Here is a 12,031-nt window from a genome sequence, read left to right on the forward strand (position 1 = left end):
TCATAGCATCATTATTCATAACAGCCAAAAGGCAGAAACAACCCAAGTGTCCATCAACCAATAATGTATAAACAAAACATAATAATTGCATATAACAGAGTATTATTCAGCCTTGAAAAGAAAGGAAATTCTGACACATGCTACAACATACATGAACTGTGAAGACATGATGCTAATTAAAACAACCTGGTCACAGAAAGACAAATACTTTTACTTATGACATACCTAGTATAGTCCTATTCTTAGAGACAGAACATAGAATAGACCTTAGCAGGGGGCCAGGGTGGGGGCAGAAGGAATGGGAGTTGTTTAAGGTTATAGAGTATTCAGTTTTGGGAGATAAAAAGTTCTGGAGATTGATAGCACAAAGATGTGAAACTACTTAACACTACTGAACTACATACTTGAAAATGGTTAAGATGGCAAATTTCATATTTTTGTATGTTACCACAATTAACAATAAAAATCAAAGAAAAATTAAGTAAGTTGGATCTCATCAAAATTAAGATTTTTGTTCCTCAAAGGACACTATCAAGAAAGTGAAAAGAGGGGTCACCTAGGGGACGCTCATTTGGTTAAGCAGCTGCCTTCGGCTCAGGTCATGATCCCAGGGTCCTGGGATCGAGTCCCGCATCGGGCTCCTTGCTCGGTGGGGAGCCTGCTTCTCCCTCTGCCTCTGCCTGCCTCTCTGTCTACCTGTGCTCACTCACTCTCTCTGCCTTTGTCTCTGACAAATAAATAAATTTTAAAAAAAAATTAAAAAAAAAAAGTGAAAAGAGGGGCACCTGGGTGGCTCAGTGGGTTAAGCCTCAGGTCATGATCTCAGGATCCTGGAATCAAGCCCCACATTGGGCTCTCTGCACAGGAGGGAGCCTGCTTCCCCCTCTCTCTCTGCCTGCCTCTCTGCCTGCTTGTGATCTTTCTCTGTCAAATAAATAAATAAAATCTTAAAAAAAAAAAAAAAGAAAGTAGAAAGACAAATGGCAAAAAAATACTTGCAAATCATACTTCTGACAAAGCTTAATACAGAAAATATATAAAGAGCTTCTATAGCTTAAAAAACAACCAAAACAACCCAATTAAATCCAATTAAAAATGGGCAAATGAGCTGAATAGACATTTCTCCAAAGAAAATATACAAATGGCCAATAAGCCCATGAAATGATGCTTAACACTGTTAGTCTTTAGGGAAATGCATATCAAAACCCAGTAAGGTGACACCTGGATGGTTCAGTCAGTTAAGCGTCTGCCTTCAGCTCAGGTCATGATCCCAGGCTCCCGGGATCAAGTCCCACAACAGGCTCCTTGTTCAGTAGGGAGCCTGTTTCTCCTTCTGCCTGCCGCTCCCTCTGTTTGTGATCTCTCCCTCTCTGACAAATAAATAAAACAAAATAAAAAAAAAATTTTTTAAATAAAACATCAACAAAAACCAGTAAGATTAACAGTTATACCTGCTAGGGTGGCAATATTTAAAAAAAAAAAACCAAAAAACAAACAAACAGAAAAAGATATCAGGGGCACCTGGGTGGCTCAGTCAGTTAAGCATTAGACTCTCAATTTCAGCTCAGATCATACCTCAGGGTCATGAGATGGAGCCTGGAGTCAGGTTCCTCGCTGGGCATGGAACTTGCTTAAGATTTTCTCTGCCCCTCCCCCACCTCCTCCCACCTCTGCTTACACACTCTTTCTCTCTTAAAAAAAGAAAAAAAGGGTTGCCTGGGTGGCTCAGTGGGTTAAAGCCTCTGCCTTCAGCTCAGGTCATGATCCCAGGGTCCTGGGATCAAGCCCCACATCAGGCTCTCTGCTTCGCAGGGAGCCTGCTTCCTCTCCTCTCCCTCTGCCTGCCTCTCTGCCTACCTGTGATCTCTGTCTGTCAAATAAATAAATAAAAGCTTTAAAAAAAAAAAAAAGAAAAGAAAAAAATTGGAAAATGTAACAAATTTGGTAAGAATAAGAGAAATTGGAACCTCTGGGCCTTGCTTGTGGGAATGTAAAACAGCACAACCACTATGGAAAACAGTCTGGCATTTCCTCAAAAGGTTAAACTCAGAACTACCATATGACCCAGATATTCTACTCCTAGGTCTATATCCAAAAGAACTGAAACCAGAGGTTTGAACAGATATCGCTACACCAATGTTCATTACAAGAACCCTAGCTATGGCCCATCAGCAGATGGATTAAAAAATGTGGTATATACATAAAATGGTAATTACTCAGACATAAAAAATAATGAAATTTAAATATATGCTACAATATGGGTAGGCCTTGAAAACATTATAATTAATAAAATAAGTCAGACATAGAAGGACAAATATTGTATGATCCCACTTACATATGAGGTGCCTGGAATAGGCACATTTACAGAGATACGAAGGAGAGATTGCCAGGGATTGGAGGGAGGTGTGCGGGGGTGGGGCAGAGGTGTGGAGGAAGAGATTGTTTAATGGGTACAGGGTTTATGTTGGGGATGATAAAGTTTGAAGTAAAACAACAGTGATAGAGACACAGTATTGTGAATGTTTTTAATGCCACTGAATTGTACACTTACAAATGGTTAAAATGATAAATACATTATATATATTTTACCACAATAAAAAAAAGAAGTTCAACTTTACCCTAGTGGTCTGAAATACCGCCTTCGTCATATACTAACTTTTCATGTGAATTTGGGTCTAATTCTGCACTTTTTATTCTTCTCCACTGGTCTATTTGTCCCTGCCAATCCCACAACAGTGTTTTAATTACAGAGGCTCTATCATATATATATATATAATTATTTTAATTAAGCAGGCTCCACAGACCATATGGGGCTTGAACTCACAATGCTGAAATCAAGAGTTGCATGCTCTACCAACTGAACCAGCCAGGTACCCCAAGGCTTTATATTAATTTTTATTTATTTTAATAGTACAGCTATCCAACCCTGATAGTTTCTGTTTTTCAGTATTTTCCTGGTTATTTCTAAAATCAGTTTTATTGGGATGCCCAGGTGACGCAGTCAGTTAAGCAATCAACTCTTGATTTTGGCTCAGATCATAATCTCAGGGTCCTGAGATTAAGCCTCAAGTCAGGCTCTGTGCTCAGCATGGAGTGTGCTTGAGATTGTCTCTTCTCCCTTTGCCCTTCCTTCTCATGCTCTCTCTAAAGTAAATAAATCTTTAAAAGTAAATAAATAAAATATAATCACTTTTATTGAGATATAATTCACATCCCATACAATTTACCCATTTAAAATTTACAATTCAGTGGTTTGTTTGTTTGTTTAAAGATTTTATTTATTTATTTGACAGACAGAGATCATAAGTAGGCAGAGAGGAAGGCAGAGAGAAGGGAAACAGGCTCCCTGCCGAGCAGAGAACCCAATGCAGGGCTCGATCCCAGGACCCTGGGATCATGACCTGAGCCAAAGGCAAAGGCTTTAACCCACTGAGCCACCCAGGTGCCCACAATTCAGTGGTTTTTAGTACACTCATGTGATTGTGAATCTAATTTTTGTACATTTTTCCACCTCCAAAAGAAACTCTGTATCAATTAACAATTGTTTCCCATTCTCCCCCATCTCTTTCCCAGCCTTAAACCATTAATCTATTTACTATCCATAAATTTACCTATGTGGACATTTTCTATAATTGGAATCATGAAAGTATATGATCTTTTGTGACTGGCTTCTTGCACAAAGCACATTTTTGAGTCATTCATGTAGTAGCATATAACAATACTTTTTACTGTCAGATATTATTCCATCGTATGGATATACATTTGTTTTTCATCAGTTGATGGATATCAGGACTGTTTCTACTTTTTAGCTATTATGAATAATGCTGCTAATGACATTCATGTATAAGTTTTTGCATCCACTTCTGTTTTCAACTCTCTTGAGTTTAAACCTAAGAGTGGAATTGTGGATCATAACTCTATATTTAATCATTTGAGGATTAAATCATTTGAGGATTGTTTTCAAAGTATCTGCACCATTTTGCATTCCTAAAAGCAGCATATGAGGGTTTCAACTTCTTTACTTCCTCATCAATACTTGTTATTTTCTCTTACTATTCCATCTTAGTGGTGTGAAGTAGTATCTCGTGATTTTGACTTGCACTTCCCTAATGACTAATAATGTTGAACATCTTTTGGTGTACTTACTGGGTCATTTGTATACCTTCTTTGGACAAATTCCTTCAAATCCTCTGCCTTTTTTTTAATTTATTTTTTATTATTTATTTGACAGAGAGATCACAAGTAGGCAGAGAGGCAGAGAGAGGAAGAAGAAGGCTCCCGGCTGAGCAGAGAGCCCTATGTGGGGCTCGATCCCAGGACCCTGAGATCATGACCTGAGCTGAAAGTAGAAGCTTAACCCACTGAGTCACCCAGGCACCCCTCTGCCGTTTTTAAAAATTGGGTTATTTCGGGGCGCCTGGGTGGCTCAGTGGGTTAAGCCCCTGCCTTCGGCTCAGGTCATGATCTCAGGGTCCTGGGATCGAGTCCCGCATCGGGTTCTCCGCTCCGCGGGGAGCCTGCTTCCTCCTCTCTCTCTCTCTCTGCCTGCCTCTCTGCCTACTTGTGATCTCTCTGCGTCAAATGAATAAATAAAAAATCTTTAAAAAAAAAAAAATTGGGTTATTTCTCTTTTTATTATTGAGGAGTAAGAGTATATATTAGGAGGGCACCTGGGTGGCTCAGAGGGTTAAGCCTCTGCCTTCTGCTCAGGTCATGGTCTCAGAGTCCTGGAATCGAGCCCTGCCATTGGGTTCTCTGCTCAGCAGGGAGCTTGCTTCCCTCTCCCTCTCTGCCTGCATCCCTGCCTACTTGTGATCTCTCTCTGAATCAAATAAATAAAATCTTAAAAGAAAAAAAAAAGAGTATATATTAGGGACAAGTTCCTTATCAGATATATGATTTAAAAATAGTTTTTCCCATTCTATGAGTTGTCTTGATATCATCTGCAGAAAAAAAAAAGTTTTTTTGTTTTTTTTTTTAAAGATTTTATTTATTTGTCAGAGAGAGAGAGGGAGAGAGAGCAAGCACAGGCAGACAGAATGGCAGGCAGAGGCAGAGGGAGAAGCAGGCTCCCTGCTGAGCAAGGAGCCCGATGTGGGACTCGATCCCAGGACGCTGGGATCATGACCTGAGCCGAAGGCAGTCGCTTAACCAACTGAGCCACCCAGGCGTCCCGAAAAAAAAAGTTTTAAATTTTGATATAGCCCCATTTATTTACTTATTTATATCATTTGAGCTTTATATCTCATGTTTAAGAAACACTGCCTAACCCAAAATCACTAAGATTTACTGTTAGCTTTCCTCTAGGAGTTTTATAGTTTTGTTAGCTCTTACATTTAGGTTTACAATATATTTTGATTAATTTTTTTAAGTTTTTATTTTAATTTATTTTAGAGATACAAAGTGAGAGAGAGAGTACACAGCAGAGTGAGAGGGAGAAGCAGACTCCATGTTGAGTCCGATGCAGGGCTTGATCCCACAACCCAGAGATCATGATTTGACCTAAAATCAAGAGTTGGATGCTTAACCAACTGCGCCACCCAGGCATCCCATATTTTGAATTAATTTTTATGTATGGCATGAGATAGGGTGCCAACTTCATTCTTTTGCATATCCAGCATGGTATATCAATACCATTTGTTGAAAAACTATTCTTTCCCATTTTATTTCCTTAGACCTTTACTAAAAGTCAATTGACACTTTTTACGTGTTTATTTTTCCATATGAACCTTAAAATAAGCTTGTCTAACTCAATAAAACAACTTCTTAGGATTTTTATTAAAATTGCATTGGGGCGCCTGGGTGGCTCAGTTGCTAAGCATCTGCCTTTGGCTCAGGTCATGATCCCAGGGTCCTGGGATCTAGCCCTGCATCGAGCCCCACAATGGGCTCCCTGCTCAGCCAGAAGCCTGCTTCTCCCTCTCCCACTCCCCTTGCTTGTATTCCCTCTCTCACAGTCCCTGTCTCTGTCAAAAAAATAAATAAAATCTTTTAAAAAAAATAAAATCTAAAGAATAAAATTGCATTGATTTCATAAATTAATTTGGGAGGATTAACATCTTTATGATGTTGAATCATCCTATTCAAGAACAAGGGATGTTTTACCATTTGCTTAAATCTGCTTCAGCGTCTTTTAGGGGTGTTTAAATTTTTCCTTGTGTAAGTTTTAGGCCATTCTTACTAAATTTATTCCTAAAGATATAACTCTTCATGTTGTTATTGTAAATGGGCTTTTCTCTAACATTATGTTCAGTATAAGCTATTTCTATATATGAAAGCTGCTTTTTTATGTTAATTTTAAATCCTGATCCTTCATTCAATTCTTTTACTGTATTGAGGTACTTTTATTATTGATTTCCTGGAATCCAGCTATACTATAATCTGCAAATAGATATTGTTCTACTTGTTCTTTACCACTTCTATGCTTCTTCTTGATTTCTCTTAACTAATTGTCTTGGCTACTTTACCTCTAACATAATGCAGAATAGTAGTGAAGATAGTGACAATGTTTGCCTTGTTCCTGATATGAAACTGAAATGGAAATGCCTGTAGAGGTTTCCCATTTAAATAAGATACTACCTTTAATGCTAAAATATATACTTCATCAAGTTAAGTAAGTACTCTTCAAATCCTATTCTCTTAAGTGTCTCTATCATGAATGGGTACTTAATTTTGCCAAAGGTTTTCTCAGAATCTACAGCGATAATCTTATTGTTTTTTCTTTATATTTATTAACATGGTATATGATACTAATAGGTTTCCTTATATTGTATCAATCCTGCATTCCTGGAATAAATCCTGCCTTAGCACTTCTGCCTTTGTTTTTTCCTCTGCCTAGAATCTAATTTCTCTGATTTTCATATGTCTACCCTCTTCATCTATTCAGACCTTATAAAATATCTCCTCCTCAGAGATGCATTCCCTGGACCACTCAATCAAAAGTAACCTTCTAGTTAATCTATAGGACAGTACCCTATTTTAATTTCCTACCCAGAAGCTATTACTAGCTGATATTCTCCCTGTATATCCCATATGTATACTCCTATGCAAATATCTTCAACTGCTACAACAGTACTAAACCTGTCTTAGAAGTAGATTTATTGCTGTATGCCCAAGATATATAGTACCTGGCATATGTTAGGCGCTCAACAGTTGTTTTCAATAAATCTACTATCATTATGGGCTCACTACTGATACAACATGTGATTTTATCATAGGAATAAAAAGTAGTAAAAAAAACTCATCTTTGAATACACTTAGGGCATAAGTCTAGACTTCTCAACATCAAAGAGAAAGCTAGAAACTCAAACAAAATTGAAGTGGGCATTTTTTAGATCGTCTAAATCAGCAAATCAAAAAAACCCTGCTAATTAAAAAATTATGATACTAAAATCAAGGTTTCCTTTCTTCCAATTAACATTTTCTAATTAAAATTTCTCATTAAAATTTGTTATAAAATTTATCAGTAAAGGAGTTAACATTTAAGTTGGATAAAGAATAAATTTACAATGTAAATGACTTATTGTATCTAATAAAAACCAAAGGTACTGAGTATATAAGCCTGATGATTCACAAACCTGTACCCCTGGGGCAAATAATACATTATATGTTAATAAAAATAATTAATAAAAAAAAGTATTCTTCAATAGATTTTAGTATTATAATTCCACCAGCAAAAAAAAAAAAAAAAAAATCTAACTCACAAAAATTAATTTTAACTTTATATAATGGAAACCATAAAAAACAGAAAGGTGGTAAACTCTCTCAATTACCTGTAAAAGGTGATGATTTCTCTGAGCATTTTACTTTTAGAAGTTTCCTATTAATAAATACATAACCACAGGGACAAGATTTAATGCAACAGGAACCTGGAGGGAAAAAAAAATATTACTGCTTTACTATTTATTAAACTTCTGAAGTACTTATGTGTCTTTTCAACTAAGCAATAACTTACTTGAAGGTAGAGATCCCACTTTTATTAAAACTCCATCTCTTCATAAAAATTATTCAAGATAGGAAATCATACCCATCCCATTCCCCTAATCCTTTATAGTTCCAAGCATATGGTAAATGTTTAATAACAACTAATGTGAGTGGCCACAGGAAGAATGTAAAGTAAAAAAAAACTATTTGCTGGCTGGGGTAGGAGTCAAGATGGCAGAGGAGTAGCAGACTGAGATGATATCAGGTAGCAGGAGTTCAGCTATATAGTTATCAAACCACTCCAAACACCCACAAACCCAACAGAAGATCAAAGAGAAGAGCAGCAATTCTAGAAACAGAAAATCGACCACTTTCTAAAAGGTAGGATGTGCAGAGAAGTGAATCCGAAGCAATGGAAAGACAGACCATGGGGGGAGGGTCCAGCTCCCAGCAAGTAGCAGGGCGACAAAGCAAAAAATCCGAACTTTTAGAAGTCTGCTCCACTGAAGGATATTGCTCCAGAGGTCAAGCGGGGGTGGAGCCCATGTGGGGACAGTATGGTCTCAGATCCCATGGGATCACAGAAGGATTGGGGGTGTCTGAGTGCAGCAGAGCTCGCAGGTATCAGAGCAGGGAAGCCAGCTACAGAGACAGAGCCGAGGAGTGAGCTCTCAGCTTGGGGTTACCTTAAACTGTAATCCGTGGCACAACTGGGCCACTGCTCTTCGAGCAGGGACCCCACAAGTGGCAGATCTGGGGAGACCCGCTTTCCTTCTCTGAAGGCAGGAATCTGCAGAGTTTGGAGACTCCAAATGGACCTGTGTGCCAGAGACGGAGGTGCTTGATCGCAGGTGGGTGAGCTCAGAGTCAGCCGAAGACTAGGGAGATGGAAGTGACTGAATGCTTTTCTCCAAGGGCACACTGAGGAGTGGGGCCCTGAGCTCTCAGCTCCTCCAGGCCAGAGACTAGAAGGCCACTATTTTCACTCCTGTGCTTCAGAGGTCTAGAGAAAGCATTCAGGGAACAAAAGCTCCCCAGAGCAAACACGACAGATTACTTAGCCCTTAGCCCAGCCCCTGGTAAGGGCAGCACAATTCCACCTCGGGCAAAGAGACATTTAAGAATCACTACAAAAGGCCCCGCCCAGTAGATCAGCAAGAACATCCAGCTAAGACCAAGCTCACTGATCAAAGAGAAGAGCGGAATTCCAGAGGAGGGGGAAGCAAAGGATGGAATTCATAACTTTGTACCCATGATTCTTTAGTCTTGCAAAGTTAAATTTTTTAATTTTATTTTTTTCTTATTCTAATTTTTTTTAACTTTTCCTCTTTTAACGTTTTCTTAACATGTTTATTATAACAATACCTTTTTCTAAAAAAAAAAAAAAACTTTTTAAACCTTCACTATGATAGTCATTTTATCCTTCATTGTATCTAACTTAATTTTTTGTATACTTATAAGGATTTTTCTTCTAAAAAATTTTTGGGATACAAACTCTTCTAATAGATCAAAATATACACTAAATCTAGCACAGGACTTTGTTCTCATCTCCAGCCTGAGCAAATTCTCTCCACTTTCTTTTTCTAACCAACTTATCAATACCCTTAATAGAATTTTTTTAAATTTTCATCTTTACAGTCATATTCCATCCCTTCATCATGTTTATCCTTATTTTTGTATATGATAAGTTTTTCTTTCTTTTTTTTCTTTTTAAAGATTTTATTTATTTATTTGACAGAGAGAGCTCACAAATAGGTAAAGAGGCAGGCAGAGAGAGAGAGGAGGAAGCAGGCTCCCTGCTGAACAGAGAGCCCGATGCGGGACTCGATCCCAGGACCCTGAGATCATGACCTGAGCCGAAGGCAGCGGCTTAACCCACTGAGCCACCCAGGCGCCCTGATAAGTTTTTCTTTCTTTAAAATTTTAGGAGGTAGTTTCTTCTAAGAGACCAAAATACACCCAACATCAAGTGGGTGGCTCTGTTCTATTCACCAGTCTAATATATTTTTTAAAATTTTTCTTAAACTTCTTTTTACCCCCTTTTTTCTTCCTGATTGGGGTCTCTTCTGATTTGGATACCGTACATTTTTTCTGGGGTCTTTGCAACCCTTTTAGTATTTTATTCTCTCGTTCATATATTCTTATCTGCATAAAATGACAAGGCAGAAAAACTCACCAAAAAAAAAAAAAAAAAAAAGAACAAGAGACAGTACCAAAGGCTAAGGACCTAATCAATACAGACATTGGTAATATGTCAGATCTAGAGTTCAGAGTGACAATTCTCAAGGTGCTAGCTGGGCTCGAAAAAGGCATGGAAGATACTAGAGAAACCCTGTCTGGAGAAATAAAAGCCCTTTCTGGAGAAATAAAAGAACTAAAATCTAACCAAGCTGAAATCAAAAAAGCTATTAATGAGGTGTAATAAAAAATGTAGACTCTTGGGTGCCTGCGTGGCTCAGTGGGTTAAGCCCCTGCCTTCGGCTCAGGTCATGATCTCAGGGTCCTGAGATTAGGTCCTGCATCAGGCTATGCTCAGCAGAGAGCCTGCTTCCCCCCTCTCTCTGCCTGCCTCTCTGCCTACTTGTGATCTCTGTGTGTCAAATAAATAAATATAATCTTTAAAAAAAAATAGAGGCTCTTACCACTTGGATAAATGAGGCAGAAGAGAGAATTAGTGATATAGAAGACCAAATGAAGGAGAATAAAGAAGCTGAGCAAAAGAGAGACTAACAACTACTGGACCATGGGGGGAGAATTCAGAAGATAAGTGAACCATCAGATGAAACAATATTAGAATAATTGGGATTCCAGAAGAAGAGAGAGACAGGGGGGCAAAAGATATATTGGAGAGAATTATACTGGAGAATTTCCCTAATATGGCAAAGGAAACAAGCATCAAAATCCAGGAGGCACAAAGATCCCCCATCAAAATCTATAATAGGTCCACATCCCATTATCTAATAGTAAAACTTACAAGTCTTAGTGACAAAGAAAATCCTTAAGAAGCCAGGATAAGAAGTCTGTAACATACAATGGTAACAATATTAGATTGGCAGCAGACATATCCACAGAGACCTGGCAGGACAGAAAGAATTAGCATGATATATTCAGAGCACTAAACAAGAAAAACATGCAGCCAAGAATAGTATATCCAGCTAGACTATCATTGAAAATAGGAGAGATAAAAAGCTTTCAGGACAAAAAAAAACCTAAAAGAATTTGTAAACACCAAACCAGCCCTATAGGAAATATTGAAAGGGGTCCTCTAAGGAAAGATAGTCTAAAAGTAGTAGGCCAGAAAGGAACAGAGACAATATACAGTAACAGTCACCTTACAGGAAATACAATGGCACTAAATTCATATATTTCAATAGTTACCCTGAATATAAATGGGCTAAAAACCCCAATCAAAAGACACAGGGCATCAGAATGGATAAAAAACCAAAACCCATCAATATGCTCTCTACAAGAAACTCATTTTAGACCCAAAGATACCTCCAGATTTAAAGTGAGGGGGTGGAAAACAATTTACCATGCTAATGGACATCAAAAGAAAGCTGGGTTGGCAATTCAGACATTTAGATATTAAGCCAAAGACTATAATAAGAGATGAGGAAGAACACTATATCATACTTAAAGGGTCTATCCAACAAGAAGATCTAACAATTTTAAATATCTATGCCCCTAACTGGGAGCAGCCAACTATATAAACCAATTAATAACAAAATAAAAAAAACACATCAACAATAATACAATAATAGTAGGGGACTTTAACAGCCCCCTCACTGAAATGGACAGATCATCCAAGCAAAAGATCAATAAGGAAATAAAGGCTTTAAATGACACTCTGGATCAGATAGACATCACAGATATACTTAGCACATTCCATCCCAAAACAACAGAATACACATTCCTCTCTAGTGCACATGGAACATTCTCCAGAATAGATCACATCCTGGGTCACAAATCAGGTCTCAACCAGTACCAAAAGATTGGGATCATTCTCTGCATATTTTCAGACCACAGTGCTCTGAAGCTGGAACTCAATCACAAGAAGAAAGCTGGAAAGAACCCAGATACATGGAGGCTAAAGAGCATCTTACTAAAA

The 12,031-nt window shown here is 38.0% G+C and overlaps 1 protein-coding gene and 1 pseudogene across 1 annotated transcript in view; both read right to left on the minus strand.

The window, feature by feature from the left end:
- Window positions 1-3,702, minus strand: part of LOC116580022 — a 6,723-nt pseudogene extending 3,021 nt beyond the window's left edge.
- The window catches only part of LOC116579885 (histone-lysine N-methyltransferase SETMAR-like), a 29,997-nt gene that overhangs the window by 7,512 nt on the left and 10,454 nt on the right, over window positions 1-12,031 (minus strand). Inside the window, exon 2 of the mRNA XM_032325819.1 lies at window positions 7,773-7,868. Coding sequence (XP_032181710.1) covers window positions 7,773-7,868 — 96 coding nt within the window. The remainder of the gene's footprint in view (window positions 1-7,772; window positions 7,869-12,031) is intronic.

The sequence above is a fragment of the Mustela erminea genome, chromosome 19 (genome assembly GCF_009829155.1).
Source record: "Mustela erminea isolate mMusErm1 chromosome 19, mMusErm1.Pri, whole genome shotgun sequence".
Taxonomy (NCBI): domain Eukaryota; kingdom Metazoa; phylum Chordata; class Mammalia; order Carnivora; family Mustelidae; genus Mustela; species Mustela erminea.